The 19,806-nt window shown below is 34.7% G+C and overlaps 5 protein-coding genes and 1 pseudogene across 5 annotated transcripts; 3 read left to right on the top strand and 3 right to left on the bottom strand.

Annotated features, from left to right (window-relative positions):
* Nucleotides 1–491: 491 nt before the first annotated feature.
* On the bottom strand, nucleotides 492–3,153 carry LOC106426594 (ribosome production factor 1). Its single transcript, XM_013867312.3, has 11 exons — nucleotides 2,832–3,153; nucleotides 2,672–2,752; nucleotides 2,499–2,594; nucleotides 1,815–1,898; nucleotides 1,648–1,717; nucleotides 1,480–1,562; nucleotides 1,319–1,398; nucleotides 1,132–1,230; nucleotides 965–1,052; nucleotides 784–873; nucleotides 492–670 (listed from the first exon to the last, which is right to left on the bottom strand). Exons 1-11 carry the CDS (start codon nucleotides 3,069–3,071, stop codon nucleotides 632–634), a joined length of 1,050 nt encoding a protein of 349 aa, XP_013722766.1. The 5' UTR covers nucleotides 3,072–3,153; the 3' UTR covers nucleotides 492–631.
* A 735-nt stretch (nucleotides 3,154–3,888) lies between these two features.
* Nucleotides 3,889–6,868, top strand: LOC106426673 (pentatricopeptide repeat-containing protein At4g01570). The gene has a single exon (XM_013867399.3). It carries the CDS (start codon nucleotides 3,941–3,943, stop codon nucleotides 6,278–6,280), a length of 2,340 nt encoding a protein of 779 aa, XP_013722853.1. The 5' UTR covers nucleotides 3,889–3,940; the 3' UTR covers nucleotides 6,281–6,868.
* Nucleotides 6,259–6,714, bottom strand: BNACNNG01470D. The gene has a single exon (XM_013867400.3). The coding sequence runs from the start codon at nucleotides 6,712–6,714 to the stop codon at nucleotides 6,337–6,339; it is 378 nt and encodes a 125-aa protein (XP_013722854.1). The 3' UTR covers nucleotides 6,259–6,336.
* Nucleotides 6,869–10,520: 3,652 nt separating the features above from the next.
* LOC106426675 lies at nucleotides 10,521–12,104 on the top strand (annotated as a pseudogene).
* Nucleotides 12,105–12,635: 531 nt separating this feature from the next.
* Nucleotides 12,636–15,014, top strand: LOC106426660 (cathepsin B-like protease 3). Its single transcript, XM_013867379.2, has 11 exons — nucleotides 12,636–12,892; nucleotides 12,989–13,042; nucleotides 13,161–13,241; nucleotides 13,328–13,484; nucleotides 13,601–13,605; nucleotides 13,677–13,751; nucleotides 13,836–13,961; nucleotides 14,034–14,252; nucleotides 14,332–14,445; nucleotides 14,537–14,572; nucleotides 14,719–15,014. The coding sequence occupies exons 1-11, from the start codon at nucleotides 12,818–12,820 to the stop codon at nucleotides 14,851–14,853; spliced, it is 1,077 nt and encodes a 358-aa protein (XP_013722833.1). The 5' UTR covers nucleotides 12,636–12,817; the 3' UTR covers nucleotides 14,854–15,014.
* BNACNNG01430D lies at nucleotides 14,828–17,235 on the bottom strand. Its single transcript, XM_013867338.3, has 3 exons — nucleotides 16,521–17,235; nucleotides 15,668–15,835; nucleotides 14,828–15,591 (listed from the first exon to the last, which is right to left on the bottom strand). The coding sequence occupies exons 1-3, from the start codon at nucleotides 17,025–17,027 to the stop codon at nucleotides 15,394–15,396; spliced, it is 873 nt and encodes a 290-aa protein (XP_013722792.1). The 5' UTR covers nucleotides 17,028–17,235; the 3' UTR covers nucleotides 14,828–15,393.
* Nucleotides 17,236–19,806: the final 2,571 nt, after the last annotated feature.

The following is a 19,806-nucleotide window of genomic DNA, read 5'->3' on the forward strand; positions in this document are numbered from 1 at the left end:
AAAAAACTTACACTCATCCTTGAGCTACATTTTATGAGAGAATAACTCTGTTTCATTTTTCCGAATTTTCGCTTTTTTAGTTTCTCTCATTTCCACTTTATTTGTTCTTTTCACTTATTCCAAAAGTTTCCAGTCACACTCTAAATACATTTTAATTTTATCTCGATAATAGATTAGTATTGTTTTTGCTGTTAATGGAGTGTTAAATTATTGAGCGCTTTTGCTAAGAAAAAGTTATTGAACGGTTTAGCCAAAAAAAAAGTTATTGAACGCTCATTTTTAATTTGCAAGCATCTTCTGAAAAATATTATTTTTCCGTACAGTCGTCGTAACGATAATGACGTAGGCCAAGAAACGTCATTACTTTTATTTCCTTTTCTTTCGTCGGCTATTATCATTACTTTCTCTATATTTTTCGGTACCGTCGTCGTAACAATTACCATTACTTTCTCTATACTAACCACCGTGACTCGAATCAAACACGACCAAAATTGTTGAAATCTTGATGACTTATATTGAGAAGAAAGTGTGAAGTTCTGCAAACAATGCATGTAACCTACAGATTTGGTTTGGGGTAAAAACTTCAAACAAAAATAAACACAAAACTTGGGTGAAGACACAGCAGCTTTCATCATAAGAAGAACCTCCTCCTGCTTGTGTCCATTTCAGGCTGTAATGAAAACACAAAACATGAAAGATAAAAAATTAAATACTTACCAAAAGTAACAACAACATCAAAGCACATAATAATAATAATATAATCTTATGGTGATTTTTTTTTACCTTATGAACCCATTCAAACTCTCCGCCTTTGGTGTCGAAGGTTCCATGCTGTAACGTAACTAGCTTAAGCGTGAATCTAGGACCACATTCCTGCACATAGATTCCAACATTCATGGGATATATATATATAAACTGATAGATCCTAAACACAAAAGAGAGGTGAATCTTTAGATATGCTAACCTGAAGACGAGGCTTCACTCTCTCTTTAGCAACACCGTCTTTCCCTTTGGCACCACTTTGTTTGTCTTCCTTTACGTCGAATATGTAACTACGCCAAAACAGAATTGCAATCTTGTTCAATACATGTTTTAGGAGAATCTAGAAGAGTAGGTTGAAGCAATGTTTACCGATGGTGTCTGAAAAATATAAAGTCACGCTGGTTGTGGAACGTTACAACTCTCCTACCACGGAAGTTAGGTTCTTGAGGAAACAGTGACTGAAAAAACCTGAGAGAGAAAACAGAAACATAACATTAGCAACAAGAGATCAAAGACAATAATGAACTCAACACCACTTTCAGACACTATAGTTTACCTCCCAACACGGTTTCCTAAACGAGTTGTGAAGTTATTTAAAACCAGCTCCGGTTCATGGCTTGTAGGGTTTCCATGGTTCTGCAATTAAAATCAACTACTCACTAATCCACACTCTTACTTGTAGAGAAGAGAAGACAAAATGTGTGTTTGGTAACATACCTTAATATCCTTCCTTAGAACAAGATTTGACAACTTGAAATGAGCAGTAGGACCGTTCGGCAACCCAATGATAAGGAGCGCATCTACATCATTTTTATAAAAAATCTTGAAACAAACCATGTAAAGAGTGATAACAGAACATAAAACTTAGAAGAGTGAAAAGCTAACCAGGCTCTCTGCGATTAGTATGGACTACAATAAGAGATGTGTAATCTTTCTTCTTTGCGTACTCTACAATCTGCATAGCCATATATCTAAAAGGTTATACACTGATACACATAGTTGCAAAGAGATGAACTTTCTACAAGAAGTCTCTACTACTAATAGTATTTTACCTTCTTCAAATCATAAGTTCCTCTCTTGCGATAATCAGAGTTCGGTATCACTGACTGCAACTCCGATATAAACGCAGGTCCTCTCTGCAATAACACAAACGAATCAAAACAGCTCGAACACAAAAATTACATGAAGCAAAAATCACAACAAAACTATATGAGACAGTGGATGGTTACATTATAAGTTTTGTCTCAGCAATAAACATATAACACATAAATAAATCAAACCAGCCCCAGCACAACATTACACGAAGCAAATATCACAACAAAACATACAATAAGACTTGTGACTTATGAGACAATGGTAGGTTATAGTATAGTTCTGCCTCTGCGATTCGCATATAACACATAAACTAATCAAAACAGCTCCAAACAACATTACACGAAACAAAAAAAAATCACAACAAAACTAAATGCGTGATGAGACTAGTATAGTTTTGTCTCTGTAATGCACATATAAAACATAGACGAATCAAAACAGCTCTAACACAACATTACATGAACCAAAAAAAAATCACAAAAAACAAACTAAACAATGTGTTATGAGGCAATAGTAGGTTATAAGTATACGTTCTGTCTCTGCAATGCACATATAACACATAAACGAATCAAAACTAACTAAATAGACTATACAACAGCTTATGAGACAATGTGGTGGGGTTAGGTCTAGAGAAAACGACTTACAGTGGAGTTGAAACGACACGTAGTGATCAAAACCTTAGGAGTAACCTCACGTCTCAGGACTGGATTAAACTCATCAGCATCGATATCCGCAAACAACTGCAACCATTGAAAAAGATCAAAACTTTGAACATTGAAACAAAAAAAAAAAAAAAAAAAAAAGGAGAAAACTTTACTTCTTCATCATCAGGTCTGCAAACAGTCTCATCAGCTTCCCTCGTATTCTCAATCGTCTTCGGCACCATCTTCTGCGGAGGCTGCAAACGAAAACACGAAACGACGACGTTTTAGATTCCCAAAATCAAATAACAATCTCAAGATCGAGAGCTCGTTTACCTCTTCGCCAAGCTCGAGAGCTTGCTTCTCGGCGGCGTCGCGAGCCTTGATCTTCTTCTGCTTCTCGACTTTCTTCTCGTGTTTCTGCTTCGCGTAGACTTTCGCTCTCTTGTCTTTGTTCTTTATCATCGACGGTAGTATCACGTTCCTCCTCTCCGCCGTGTTGAAGCTCGGTCTTCCGCGAACTTCCGATTCCATTTCCTCGCCCTCGCCGTCCCCCTTCTTCCTCTTGAAACCCATTTTTTTTCACAGTCGATTGAAGGTTCTTCTCTCTCGTTGATTTGGTGGAAACGGCGAGCGAAAGAAAGAATGAAGACGACGGCGATAAGACTTTAGGGTTTATCGATTGAAAACTGAGAATCAATGGGCCTAAACTTGAGCCCATTACTATAGTTAAACGGGCCTGGTTTTTTAAAATAATTATTTGTCATTTGGGTATTGATTCGGTTCAAATTGGTTGTTTCGGGTGAAATTTGGTTCGAGCAATATTCAGTTTGGTTTAGTTCGGTTGGCATAACAAAATTAGAAAACTAACTCATATCCAAAATAATTTTAGATTCATTTTGGTTTACGGACTATTTTAAATAACTCACATAAAATGTGAGCTTTATCTTAAATATCCATTACTATAGTTAAATGGACCTGGTTTTAAAAAAAAATATTTTTTGTCATTTGGATTTAGATTCGGTTCAAATTGGTTGTTTCGGGTATAGAGTATTCTTTTCATAACCAATGCAAAATTTGGTTCGAGTAATATTCAGTTTGGTTTTGTTCGGTTGGTATAACAAAATTAGAAACAAACTAATATCGAAAGTAATTTTAGATTCATTTTGGTTTACAGACTATTTTAAATAACTCATATAAAATGTGAGCTTTATCTGAAATATCCAGTAATTCGTATAAAAAGTACTACATAATTTTGGCGTGTATACAGAAATATACGAACTACATATTTATATTTTGATTGGTTCGATTCAGTTTTTTATTCGGTTTATTTCGGTTCAGTTTTACCCATTCACACAACGGTGCCGTTTTCTGTTTGCTTTCATCGGTTCCGACATCAGTTCAGTTCTTTGATTCTTTCCCATCTGTTGTCGCTATACGATCCGATGCTTCACGGAAGAGCAAGCGGCGCCGTATCATCCGCCCTCTCCGGCCTACCTCCATCCAAAAACTCCCCATTCCCACAGCTCTGCAACATCCTCATCATCGCCTCTCTCACCAAAACCTTATCCCAATCCGGCACACGAAACCTCGACGCGAACTCAGTCCCAATCTCAGAACCAATCGTCCTCCAAATCCTCCGTCGAAACTCCTTAGACCCCTCAAAGAAGCTCACCTTCTTCAAATGGTGCCTCTCCCTCCGTCCAGAGTACAAACACTCCTCCTCAGCTTACTCCCAGATCCTCCGCACCGTCTGCCGCTCAGGTCTCCTCGGAGAAGTCCCCGATCTGCTGAATTCGATGAAAGAAGACGCCGTTAGCCTAGATCAAACGACGTCAAAGTTACTGTTAGATTCGTTGATCCGTTCTGGTAAGTATGACTCAGCGTTAGGAGTTTTGGATTACATGGAGGAGGAGTCAGGAGGCTGCTTGAACGTATACGACTCTGTTCTCATCGCTCTGTTGAAGAAGAAGGAGCTGCCTCTTGCGCTATCGATCTTCTTTAATCTTCTAGAAGGTTCTTTAAGTTATCTCCCTGGCAACGTCGCTGCTAACAACCTCTTGGTTGGTTTAAGGAGAGCTGATATGAGAGAAGAGTTCAAAACGGTTTTCGAAAAGCTAAAGGGGATAAAACGATTCCGTTTCGATACTTGTGGTTACAACATATGCATCCACGCGTTTGGCACATGGGGCGATTTGGAATCCGCGTTGAGTTTGTTTAAAGAGATGAACGATGCTGCTGATATATGCACGTACAACAGTTTGATTCATGTCTTGTGTTTGGCTGGGAGAGTGAGAGACGCGTTGGCTGTGTGGGAGGAGCTGAAAGTCTCTGGCCACGAGCCTGATAACTCCACGTACCGTGTGCTGATCCAAGGGTGTTGCAAGTCCTATCGTATGGACGATGCGATGAGGGTGTTTGGTGAGATGGAGTACAACGGGTTTGTTCCGGACACTGTTTTGTATAATTCTCTTCTAGACGGGACGTTTAAGGCGAGGAGAGTTAGTGAAGCGTGTGAGTTGTTTGAGAAGATGGTTCAAGAAGGGGTGAGAGCTTCTTGCTGGACTTACAATATTCTTATCGATGGGTTGTTTAGGAACGGGAGAGCAGAGGCTGGGTTCACTTTGTTTTGTGATTTGAAGAACAAGAAGGGTCAGTTTGTGGATGGTGTTACTTTCAGTATCGTTGTGTTGCAGCTTTGTAGAGAAGGGAAGGTTGATGGAGCGGTGAAGCTGGTGGAGGAGATGGAAACGAGAGGCTTCTCTGTTGATTTGGTTACGATTAGTTCGCTTTTGGTCGGGTTTCATAGACAAGGGAGGTGGGATTGGAAAGAGAAGCTGATGAAGCACGTGAGGGAAGGGAGCTTGGTGCCTAATGTGCTGAGATGGAACGCTGGAGTGGAAGCTTCGTTGAAACGGACTCAGAGTAGAGATAAAGATTACACACCAATGTTCCCAAGTAAAGGAAGCTTCATAGATATAATGACCATGGTGAGTTCAAAAGAAGTAACACCTGTGGAAGAAGAAGATGATCCTTGGTCATCATCTCCGTACATGGACCGATTAGCTCACCAGGCTAACCAACCTAAGCCCTTGTTTGGTTTAGCCAGAGGGCAGAGAGTTGAAGCGAAGGCGGACTCTTTCGACGTCGACATGATGAACACTTTCTTATCTATTTACCTCTCCAAAGGTGATCTAAGTCTAGCGTGCAAGTTGTTCGAGATATTCAACGATATGGGCGTGACCGATCTCACCAGCTACACCTACAACTCGATGATGAGCTCCTTCGTCAAAAAGGGCTACTACAAAACCGCCCGCGGAGTCCTCGACCAAATGGGCGAGAACTTCTGCGCGGCGGACATCGCAACATACAACGTGATAATCCAAGGGCTAGGGAAAATGGGGAGAGCGGACTTGGCAAGCGCGGTGCTCGAAAAGCTAACAGAGCAAGGAGGGTATCTAGACATCGTGATGTACAACACATTGATCAACGCGCTAGGGAAAGCGAACAGGCTAGACGAAGCGACGAGGCTGTTTGATCACATGAAGAGCAATGGGATAAACCCCGACGTCGTGAGCTACAACACCATGATCGAAGTGAATAGTAAAGCGGGGAGGTTGAAAGAAGCGTACAAGTACTTGAAAGTGATGCTAGACGCAAACTGTTTGCCTAATCACGTTACGGACACGATCTTGGATTATCTTGGGAAAGAGATGGAGAAAGCTAGATTCAAGAAAGCTTCTTTTGCAAGGACCAAACCAAATAACGATCCTTCATCATCTTAGTTTTATTTTTTTTTGTAGTTTTCAATACAGAAAATATATATCAACAAAAGATTCTATTAGAAGAGGCCTAAGAGAATAGAGAAGGCAAGAGCCACGAGCCAGACAATGTGGATCAAAAGCAGAGCTTGTCCTGGAACAGACAAACCAACGCCATTACCAACATCGCATGCACCTGGTTTTGAAACACGAACGCCGTGGCATAAAGCGTCTGCACAACCGCACCAGTAAGTAACGCTGTCTTCGCCGCAAACCGGATCAGCCCTGAAACATTTAACCGGACAAGAAACCGGTTTAGCAGTTGCGTTGCAGAATTGGCCGTTGATCTTCTCCGAAGGTAGTCGAATCTCTCCCTCCTTGATCATCTCCGTGGATGAAACCAGAAGTAGGTTGAGAAGGATGAGAGAGAGGACCAGAGACGGCGAAAACGTCGACATTGCCGAGAATTTCGCCTGAGAATCTGTCAGAAACTTCTTTAAACCCCTATAATCAGAATGTGTGTTTTTTTTTTACTTTTTTTTTATTTTGGATTTTTTCTAAATAAGGGAAAGAATCTGAGAAACTCTGGAAGAAGGAACGTTGTTTCCTCTATCTCTCTTTTTATGAAGGGAAACAACATAGGAATATTTCAAAACAAAAAGGAAATAAAATATTTGACAGAGAGGAATTTTTTTTAAAAGGAAAATTGTAACAACTATTTTATTTATATAAGTTGTAACATTACAAATAAGATAATAAAGATGCAACCAACTGCAAATTTAAAAGAAATAAAATACAACATAACGCATAAAATAAATTTTAAAGTTTTATTCTAAACCACCTTCTTCGATAATATAACGATGAGATTACCTTTAGCAATTATACTTCTTTTTTTGTCACAGCCCTTTAGAAATTATACATTCGATGAAATTCCAAGCTTTCATTTGCAACTTTCTTTGTTGTATAACATTGGCAAAACTCCTATTTAGATCTATAGATATCCTTCAATTAAGAATCTAATATAATGATTCCTTCGAAAGGAATAAATATTGGACATGTCAATTTTCATCGATTCGAAAAAACATCACCATACAATAAAAAAATCATTCCTCCATTCTTCTTTATTGCACACTCTATACATGGCGGTTTTCATGGAAATTGTTTCCAAAACAAAGCAGTTAGAATAAGTTCATTACCACTTGAATCTGAATTCAACATAAACATATTGATTGTCTCGTCGTCGATCATGGCCACGAATTCCATGTCAGAGATGACAACAACGAATTAAGAGAACAAGTGGTCAACATCCAAAAGTTGTGAGTGGTTCTACAACTTCTCTCTATTAGAGAGAAAATAGAAACACAAAGAAAAAGTTCCAAAAGAGAAACCGGAGATGCCATTATGGAACCAAACTTGTCTTTAGAAAATAAAGTCAACACTTTGGATGAAAATTGCAGAGAAAAAAAATAGATGAAATAATCGGATTCACCATCGCGAATAACTGTTTTTTAAATGGAAGTTACCCTCAATTCATAAAAAAAAGTTATGTTAGAAAGATAGAGGAACCGTCTGTTTAACGATTACCAACAAAAAATAAACAGCTCGCATGTTTATGCTTTACAAGCTGGCTCAGTGGCTCCAACTTGCGGACTCGACTTTACAGAAAGCTATCATGTTTGATGTTTCGTTTAGTGTATTTTGTTGAGTAGTAGATGTTGGTACTATATATCAAATTTGGAAGGTCTAAAACTAGTAATGACTTTGATTGGTGACATGTACTAGACTTGATTTAATTTGAGTTATGATTATACCTCAAAAATGTTACCATTCATGAATTAGAATCAACTTTTTGTTTTAATGTTTGAGTTATTATGTGTAAAAATTGACTTACAATTTTGAGTTTTATCCTTTGTTAAATTGATAACTCAAACAATTAATCAACATCAAAGAAAATTCCATGTTAGGAAGAAAGTAAATTATGTGAGAATCTTTAGATGTTTTCTGTTTCATTTTCAATGCTAATTAGGAATAATATTATTAGTAGTTTGCCCAAATTTTGCTAAATTTTATATTTTTATATTTTTCATTTTGTTTTTATCTTTTAACAATTGGGTATATATTTGATTTTGTTTGTTTTAGTTTTTTGTCAAACATTTTTTACATTTTCTCAAATAATATCATTTAAATAATTGTAATTCATTACCATTATGTTTATTTGATTAATGGAAACATAACCTCATTATCTTATTTAATTGACTACTTTCCTTCAGATAATTGTAATTGTTATTGTTGAAATGTATCACATTAGCATTATGTTCATTGACTACATGTTCCACGAGAGACTCAACAAACTCAGAAAGGAACCCCACAGGGCATGCAACATGCAAAGGTGTAAAACCCTTTGCATCTAAGACATTAACATCGGCTTCATTTGCAACGAGAAGCTGGAAAAAAAGGAGAACAGTTTAATACCATGAGATTTATTATAGACAAATCGTAAAATTAAACTCTAAGCACCTAGAAACATGTCATATGTTTCTCTAGGTTAGTACACGGTGAGATGGTGAGGTGCAATACTCCACCTAACTTTAGCGGTCTAAAGCTCGGCGGTATTATCGCTGTTGAAAACATAACAAACAATAAATATTTTTGAGCAAATACATAAGAAACAGTAGATAAGAAACAATTGCTCACCTATAGCCCCTTGAAGGACTTCAACGCTGTGTCCAGCAACTGCAGATGCTAATGCATTCATCCTTTGAGCAAATCTAACACACACAACCACACAATAAAATTAATGGAGATAGACCGAACAAAACTTTAGAGGAAATGACCGAACACAATCGAGTGAACAAAACATTTGAACAAAATCGTTATAGAGAAACGCTATCAAAACCTTATTACAAAATCGTTACAGTGAACAAAAAAATCCTGACCAAAATCCTTATAACAAAATCCCTAGAACAAAATCGAGTGAACAAAACCTTAGAAAATGACCGAACAATACCTTAGAACAAAATCGTTATAGCGAAGAGAGAGTTCAAACCTCAGAGCAACGCGGCGACGAGAAGAGTTTGGAATCGACTAGTGGACAGCTAGAGAGAGAAAGCTGAGTGAGAGAGTAAAGAGGGACGTAATTTCATTATATATATAAATAATTGTCGACTTTACAACTAACCCTTGATGGGCCTTTTCTGTAGAAGATGAGAATGTCTTTAATTTTAAACTATGTTGTCACATTAAACCATATCATTTTTGTTAAACATGATAATGATGCATAAACAAACTTCCAAAATTATTTATTAAAGAATGGTTTACTCGATACACGTTTTTGCATTATTTATTAGAATCAATTTTTTGTTTTAATGTTTGAGTTATTATGTGTTATAATTGACTTACAATTTTGAGTTTTATCCTTTGTTAAATTGATAACTCAAACAATTAATCAACATCAAAGAACATTCCATGTAAGGAAGAAAGTAGATTGTGTGAGAATCTCTAGATAATTTCTGTTTCATTTTCAATGCTAATTAGGAATAATATTACTAGTAGTTTGCCCAAATTTTGCTAAATTATATATTTTGTTATTTTTCATTTTGTTTTTATCTTTAACAATTGGGTATATATTGATTTTGTTTGTTTTAGTTTTTGTCAAACATTTTTTACATTTTCTCATATAGTATGATTTCAATAATTGTAATTCATTAGCATTATGTTTATTTGATTAATGGAAACATAACCTCATTATCTTATTTAATTGACTACTTTCCCTTTAGATAATTGTAATTGTTGAAATGTATCACATTAGCATTATGTTTATTGACTACATAATGCTAATTGTTGAAATATATCAGACAGTTGACTACATAACCTCACATTGTATCATTTTTTACATTGTAATTGTTGAGATGTATTAATATGATGGGACAAAAAGGAATATTCCACGTGTACTTTCTCAAACAAACTTGGTAGACTTTACAAAACTATGTTATGTTTAGCTCTCAATAATCTACATAGAACGCATGTCAATCTATGTAGCTTATCAGTCACCCCTCTTGGCTACATGAAATCTTTGGTGTGATTGTGATAATGTTTCTCAAATAAGAATGTGAAATTCAAAACAGGTTTGTGAAACCGTCATATTCATTTATTCCCAGCTAATATAGAATAAGAATCTGATCACCAAACGAATAATTAGATTACCACGGCACCGTCCATTGAGAATTAATCAATGTTATCACTTATCAGAATCTTTTTTTTTAAACAGCTAATAAAAGTTGAATAGCGTACAACCCACGAGCCTCCGATCTATATTAACCTCACCTATATCGTACCCTTTTACGTACCATCATAAGGTAACATCATGAATCCACAATACAAGACCGTGAACGAGAAAGACTCGACGGTTAAGCATAAGAACATCGGTCAGGGCGGTCGTAATAACTACAATCCTTACGTCCAGACTACTACACCCACCTCGGCTTCTGATAAGAGTAAGCAAAAAAAATGTAAAATGTAATTACTTTGCTTATATGAGTATGTGTCATAGTTAATCACCCATTAATCAGTGATGTTCGATCATATAAAGGTTGATACTGATATTATGATGATATATATGATGGATCGATATAGGGTCGAAAGATAAGATTCTTGAGGTGTTTAATCGGTGCGGGAAGAAAGTGGAGCAGGTGACTCGTAAGGCAGAATCATTCGCCGACGGTTTGAAAGACCACCGTACGTGACCTCTTCATATATATATATATTGCCTTCTTTATTAGTCAATGCCATAAAAGGTTTCTTAAATTAAGTTGTCAGTTTATTTTAAAAGTACGTGTATATATTACAAAAATATTGATCATTTGGTTTTTATAAATAATTTCCCTAATTAATATTATATTAATCAATTCTACATCTAGTTTTATTAGTGGGAAAATGTGAATTTTATAGAATTTCGGATGATTTGATTTGATTTATTGAACTAAGTTTAACTTTGGTTTACTCTGCCGGATTTGGTTTGGGTTGTGTTAGTTTTATCTTTGAAGTTGCACAAAAGCTAAATCATCCCTGTTTTTTTTTTTTTACGAGACTGGACATGAACAGTGAAGTTTAGTCCTAGCCTAAGTGATGCAGCAAGGGCTAGGCTTGCTCAAGGCACTAAAATATTGGTTGAAGGAGGACCATACAGAGTGTATCAAAGAGAGTTTGGTCTATTATCCGCAGAGAAACTCTTGGACTCGTTCGTTTGCTACATATCGACCACTTCAGGACCAGTGACCGGAGTGTTATACATTTCAAATAGAAGGATCGCTTTTTGCAGCGACTATGCTATCCGCAGTCCTTCCACCGGTGTTCCGGCTTATTATAAGGTCAGACTATACGACTCTTTAATGTTCCGTTTTTAGCCCATAATAACCAATCAGTAGTTCAGTACTAATAAAAAATGGTGATGTTCTAATGTATTGATAGGTGGCGATGGAATTGGAAAAGATAAGGAGCATTAACTCATCATCGAACGTGTTGAAGCCAAGCGAGAGGTATGTGCATGTGGTGACACAAGATGGGTTTGAGTTTTGGTTCATGGGCTTCGTCTCCTACATGGATGCTTTCAATTGTCTCAACAAAGCTCTCGGTTTAACTACCATGCATCGTAATTCTGTTGTGTAAACCAAGTTCTGAGACCTTTTGTTAATTATCAGTTTATCACTAATAAGTTGTCTACACGGCATATATAACTTGTAGGAATTTGGGTCCGTATGGTGTGTGTCTAGTCATCAAAGATTGATTTATACAAAGTAGTAACTTGTCTTAGATACTTTGAATGTGTGTAATATACATTTCTTCTAGATCATCATCACCTGTATCCATTTTTACAGCTATATATCCATCCGTTAAAGCTTTAACTATTCACTCAAATTTATAAAAGTAGTTTGCAATATAATATGTTTTTATATATGTGAAATTTAATTTTGATAATATTTTATATTGTATTAAAATGATGAATACAAATTACGAAAAATATGCATAGAAATTTTTATTTTTGTTGTCTAAAATTTGCATCACTTTAAAATGATGAACTTTTTATCTTTGTCAAAAATGATGAATACAAATTATTATTTTCAATACTAGTTGTATTATATTTATATTTACTTGCTCCGTAAAATTACAAAATAACCAGAATTTTCCGCAATAAAAATCAACAAAAATGGAACCAATATTAATCTACCACTAGTGGTTAACTGGTTATGGCGATTCCGTGACGAAGAGTCCAACATCCAATACGACGAGAACTCTTAATGACGCAACGTGTCCATCATGTATACCTTGAAAACGCCTAGTTTTCCGGTTGATGAGAACCAATCAACGGCTAAGATCTTAGTTCACTTTCCCAATAAAAATCTCGTCATTTCTTCAGTAGATAAGCCACCACTCTCTCTCTCTCTCTATCTCAATTATAAAGAAGAAAGATTCTCCCATTAGTGAGGTTGCGTCCATTACAAGATCTCTTAGAGTTCTCTGAGATTCATCAACTTGAAAATTAAAAGGAGAAGAGATTCCAAAACCATGGCTGCTGATCCTACAACCAAACTCTGTTTGGTCTCTGTTGTCTTGCTCTTAGCTCTTGTCTCCTCCTTGCAGGTTAGCTTTAGATGAATCTTGTTTAATTTATTGCTCCTTGTGTTGTGTGCAATCAAGAAAGATCCAAACTTTGTGGATTTTTATTGTCTGAATCAGGGAGTTGCAGCAGACAATCTCACCAAACAGAAACTGAACTCGAAGATACTTCAGGTTTTGTCTGAATTCTCTTTTAATTTTTATTAATAATTACTAATTTTTCTTCTGATTAATGAAACTTTTTAATTTTTAATCTGATTGATCCCTAATCTTGATTTTGACTTATCAACAGGAAGAGATAGTGAAGAAAGTCAACGAACATCCAAACGCTGGATGGAAAGCTGCTTTAAATGATCGTTTCTCTAACGCAACTGTAAGAAATCTTTAAATCAATCTTTATAAGCAACAAAGGTTTCTTCTTGTAATGATATGATTAACCATTTGTAATTATTATTGCAGGTTGCAGAGTTTAAGCGTCTCCTTGGTGTTAAACCAACACCTAAGAAGTTACTCTTAGGTGTTCCTGTTGTAAGCCATGATCAGTCTCTAAAGCTACCTAAATCATTCGATGCTAGAACCGCTTGGCCTCAATGCACCAGCATTGGCAACATCTTAGGTTCGGTCTTTTTTAGATTTCTTTTTCAACAGTTTGTGTCTCAGACTCTTCATTTTGGTTACTAACTATTGATTTTGTCTGTGTGTGTGTGTTTTTGTTAACTCTTCTCTTAACAGATCAGGTAAAGCTTCAGTCTTTCATGGTTCTTGTAACGTTCTAAGAACCGTTATTAATAACATTTTGTGGTTATAGGGACATTGTGGTTCTTGCTGGGCCTTTGGTGCTGTTGAATCACTATCTGATAGATTCTGTATCCAATTCGGAATGGTAAAAAACACTAATCAACAAATTAGAAAAAAAAAAACAACTTAAAATTCAATGAATAACTAATCATGTTTCTTCAATTTTCAGAACATTACTTTATCAGTAAATGATCTCTTAGCATGTTGTGGATTCCGTTGTGGTGACGGTTGTGACGGTGGCTACCCTGTTGCTGCTTGGCGATACTTTTCTTACAGTGGTGTTGTCACTGAAGAGGTAAAAACTAGTCTCTCACTAAAAATCTTTAATCTTCAATTGGTTCTGATTCAAATTTTTTTTGGTGATTAGTGTGATCCGTACTTTGATCAAACCGGATGCTCTCACCCTGGTTGTGAACCTGCATATGATACACCGAAATGCATGAGGAAATGCGTTAGCGGAAACCAGTTATGGGGCGAGTCAAAGCATTACAGTGTTAGTACATACATTGTCAAGTCTAATCCACAAGACATCATGGCTGAGATTTACAAGAATGGACCTGTTGAAGTCTCTTTCACAGTTTATGAGGTAATAAAGAAACATCAACGATTGTGGATGAAGCTGTAAGAAAGATTTGGATCATTAATGGGTTTTTTTTTTTTATTAGGACTTTGCTCATTACAAATCTGGAGTGTACAAGCACATAACAGGTTATAACATTGGTGGTCATGCTGTTAAACTTATTGGTTGGGGAACTACTGATGATGGAGAAGATTATTGGGTAAATTTTATAACATTTTGTTAAAAAAAATTGAAGTTAAATCAAGATTTTTATAACGTTTTGCTTATTATTATTTTTGAATTTTTTGTAGTTGTTGGCAAATCAGTGGAACAGAAGCTGGGGTGATGTAAGTGTTACTCTATTTTGTAATTAAATTTTAAGTTGATTTATAATGTGGGTTTGAACAAAATAAAAGTTAATTTTTTTTTTTGACGTCATAAAAGTTAATTTATAATGTGGAGGTTGTTAACATGTATGAAATTATATTTGCAGGATGGTTATTTCATGATTAGGAGAGGGACAAATGAATGTGGAATTGAGGATGAACCAGTGGGTGGTTTGCCTTCAAGCAAGAATGTGTTCAAGGTTATTACCGGTTCAGATGAGATTTCTGTTGCGTCGGTTTAAGATCAGAGATGGAAAAGTTTGTGTCTGTAAGATATACTGTGTTACTGTGTTGTTTGTTTGTTGTTGTTGTTTCCGGTAACCAGATCTTGTTGGCCGTGAAAATGTTATTGACATTAAATAATTCAACACAAGCAAAAAATATAATATGGTTTCTTTGCTTCTTTCTTTAACTTTGTTTACACTTGCACTTAGCTGTTGATGATTATCTTGAATTCTTATAGTTATATAGTAAGGTTGACGTCTACAAGAAAAGATTCAAATGAATTTGACTTAAGTAGTTGAGTTAAAGTTTGTTCTTGGTCATGTCTTAGAGTGGTTAGGTTGAAGATATTGATCATATGATAGGCGTGCAGATGTAATTACAAAGGAACTAAAGTGATGCTCTCTATTCTACTATGTAACTCGGTTTGGTCCGGTTTGATTCTTATTTCAGGTATTGTACCGTGTGTAATGTGTATGTAAAAAAGCTTACTGTATCTATCTAACCGGCAGGGGAGTGTAAACACTACTTCAACATGATCTTCTTAAGAAAAAAAAAACTCAAAGATCATGTATTACACCTTCAATGACTTTCTGAGCTGCATCTCTAACACTCAAAAGGTTTGTTTTAATCTCATTACACAATCTTCCTTCAACTAGCCGTACAGGTAACCACATCTTTGGTTTTACATCCACTGTGTATGCAAGCGTTGTCGGAAAATCTTTAAACTGTAAATCCGAAGCCTCCCCTTTGTCTAACTGTGTAACAAAAACAAAACATCAAAACCAGCTTTGTGGAAAGGTATATGAATGTGTTTGAACATGGGATTATTACTTGTTCGATGGACCATTTGCCTTCAAACAACTGAAAATCTCCTTCGACCATCTTAAAGTCGATTTCACGTCTCCTCCCATGTGGTAGAATCTCAAGCTCCTTCTCGAAACAATCTAGAACAGCTTTGGCATTAAACTTAAGACCCAATGCTATGCTTTGCTGTCCCATCTGTTCAAAGAAACACAAACCTGAGAATGAGACTGGTTTATACAAATACCACTTGATGCTCATAAAAGAAACTTAAAACAAAACTCGATCAGGCTACCACTATGGCTAAGCACAAAAAAACTCGGTTCAAGTTGGGTTATGAGTTCGGTTCAAGTTGGCAGATAAACCAGTTCAGTCGGTTAGTTCGGTTTTCCAATCAAAAGAAAATCCTAACCATATGATACCATATCCTAACTAAATTTGTGAACCGAACTAACCACATTTTTTTAATAGCAATCACTAAACTAACCGAATTTAACCAAAATTGTCCAATTTTTTTGAATAGAAATAACTAAATTAGCCGAATTTAACCAAAATTATCCAATTTTTTAATATAAATAACTAAATTAACCGAATTTAACCAAAACTATCCAAAATTTTAACTAAATTCTTATAGAAATCTAACTGAAACCGAAAACTTTAATTAATTCCCGCACAATTTCATAACCGAACTACCCTAATAACGAACTGAATATTCCTTCGGTTCAAATCCGCAATTCAAACCAAACTAACCAAAACCGAATCAAACCGAACCCGGCTGCTTATACAAGGACACGGTTGTGAACTGAAGCTCTCTATCTATCACCCAAGTTGGATAAAATCAACAGAAATGTGAAGTACTGTTACGTAATAAAGAGCAAGAAACCTGGAAAAGACGAACACGGTTGCCTTCCTTCTCAACCAACTCGCTGACGACAAGGCCCGGTATGAACTCCGACAGCTTCTCGTAATCAGTCAACACGCTCCACACGGCATCGAGGCTCGCTTCCATCCCAACCTTCGAGCGGATTCGCCGCGAACTCTTCTCGAGCTTCTCCACCGAGATGAGAACAACCCCATCCTCCGTCTTCCCATCTGCCAAGCATTCGATTAAACAATCATCTTCATTGGTTTCATTCTCATCCTCGTTATAATAATCGTCGTCGTTCGAATCAAACCGCGGAGAATTGTTGTCAAATCGACAGGTGAAACATCTACGAGAAGAAGAAGAGGAAGCTAATAGTAGTTTAGAGGAGGGAGATACGTTCGTAGAGTGAAATTTTACCGCCGGAGAATGTGAAATTGAGATACTGGAGGTGGAGGTGGTGGTGGTGGCTAATGCGGCGGCGCCTGGGTGGGGAAAGGCGGAGGAGAAGTCTGAGACGATCTGCATTGTTTCTATGGAGACTGGAAGTCTGGAAGCGGAGCTGGCTAATGAACTTTAGACTTTTTTCTATCTGGGCCTCTTATTTTTCTTATGTTCAAATTGAGCCTATATTAAGTTTATATACAAAACACACCTTTTTAATAGAGCAAATTTAGAGTTTTTTTTTTTGTCAACAGCAAATTTAGAGTTAAACATTTTAATTTTTACAATTCTACATTAAGTACCTATATAGTTAGTTTAAATATATTAATTATATATATATAGAACATAAAATTTTATCTACATAAGGTGGAGTATAACCTAGTATTTGATCAACTATAAGTCTATAAAAATATATTATATGAAAGCGTTGACGATCATACATATTTTTATATTTATATCTTTTACTATATTTTATATGTAATTTATATATTTATCAGAGAATATATTATTAAAATATTAAACTATAAGATAAAAAGTATAATCAGATTATCGTATTTATTTAATTATAAATATATGATCGTTTTATATTATTTCATGTTATATATTGATGATCATGTTATGCTGTACATATTTATACACTTTCATCTGTAAAAATTTCTCATTTATAAGTTTTTTAAAACATATTATTAACAATATTAAGTATATCAACATGATATATTTATATACCAATATTATGTATCTTTGTTTTGAATTTTAAGTGTGATACTAGGTTAAGATATAAATTATCATATATAAATTATTTTTAAGTATTATATATTTTTTACATATTATGAAATAATAAATATATATTGAATAATTAAAAATTTAGTAACTAATTACGTATATAATTAAATTGGTACAAATACTTAAATAAATTTTATTAATCCAGACAAACATTTTTACTAAATTTTTATTATATAGTTAATGTGGTTTTTTAATTTATTTTAATAAGTTAAAATTTTAAAAAATGATAGAGAATAGACTAATTTTTATCAAATCTTTATTATTAAAAATTATTAATTGTCACATATACTTTAGCCACATTAGGTAATTCCGTGATTTTTATTTAAGGAAACAATGAAAAATATTTATGATTAATTTATGGTTAGTTTAATAAAAAGCTTATTATATATTTATATGGACCAACATATTTTTCTAAGGATTCTAAGAATGATTGTGGTGATGATATGTAGCTACAAAAATATGTCGTAATGATTCTCTTTTAATATACATGAGATATTGAATCTTATCATTAAGTATAGCATCACAAGTTAAGTGCTTAAATTTTTTAACAAATGTATAACAATTTTTTTTAATATGGATCTCAGGATCTTGATGGGGGGTAAAGTGTAATATAGTTACTTTGTCATGTTACTTCATGAGTGGAGTCAGGTCTGAGACGGATCGGATATCCGGACAATTTTAAGGTATCTGGATCCGGATCCTTATCTATCGGATCCATAATTTTACTATTTTTATCCGGATTCGGGGTTCTCGGATATCCGGGTGTCGGATATCCTTCTAAAATTTGTAATATCCGGTGGATATCCGGATCCGGATTTGGATCCTTAAAATAAATAAAAATAATATTAATATATATATATAAAAATATTGACAATAATTTCAAAATAAGAATATATATAATGTCGGATATCCGGACAATTTTAAGGTATCTGGATCCGGATCCTTATCTATCAGATCCATAATTTTACTATTTTTATCCGGATCCGGGGTTCTCGGATATCCGGGTGTCGGATATCCTTCTAAAAATTGTAATATCCGGTGGATATCCGGATCCGGATTTGGATCCTTAAAATAAATAAAAATAATATTAATATATATATATATAATATTGACAATAATTTCAAAATAAGAATATATATAATGTCCTTAATTATTTCTATGTATAATATTACAAAATTTACATAAAATTTATATATACTATTATAAAAATGAAAATATATTAAATAAAATGAAAATATATTAAATAAAATTAATTTTTATATATCGATATTACTATTTTGAAATATTTATTAATAAAACTTACGGATCCGGATATCCGGACTTAAAAATTAAGATATCCGGATCCGGATCCGGCTTTGACGTATCCAACATTTTACTATCCGGATCCGCATTCGATCTATTCGGATATCTGGATTTTCGGATCGGATCCAAATTCGATCCGGATCTCGGATAAAAGTCTCAGGCCTAAGTGGAGATGCATTGCAGTCGGCTAATTAGTTCAACAAAACTTTAGCTAGCACATTAAATAACTGTTGAGTTTCTACCGTTAGGGATTTAGTCTACTAGTCAATTATACGGTCTATTTCAAAAAAAAAATCTGACACAAAAAAATATATTTTATTTGTTAAAATGAAAACTAATTTATGTTAAAACAAAAGAAAACACATCAATAGCTCTGTTAAAAACAGAGTGCATACTATAGTATGGTAAAACACATTTTTCTTTGATCTTTCAAAATATATAGATGTAATAGTTCTTGTATTTTGACCCTAGAAAATAATTTGTTTACTTGTCATTTTCTCCATAATTTTAGTTAATTTGTTTACTTGGTATTTTTACATGATTTTAGGATAAATCATTAGTTTAATCAATATTATTATTTAATTTTTTATTTTGATATCCATATGTTCATCATGATATTTAAAATAATCAATAAATATTAACTTATTCTACTAATATATATACTATTATATTTTAATATACAATTATCATGATATTTTGGGGCATTTAATTATTGTTAACAATATCTACCGGTAATATCATCATTAATCTATCTTATATTTAGTTTAAAATTTTAGTA

Source organism: Brassica napus, chromosome C9, assembly GCF_020379485.1.
Source record: "Brassica napus cultivar Da-Ae chromosome C9, Da-Ae, whole genome shotgun sequence".
Lineage (NCBI taxonomy): Eukaryota > Viridiplantae > Streptophyta > Magnoliopsida > Brassicales > Brassicaceae > Brassica > Brassica napus.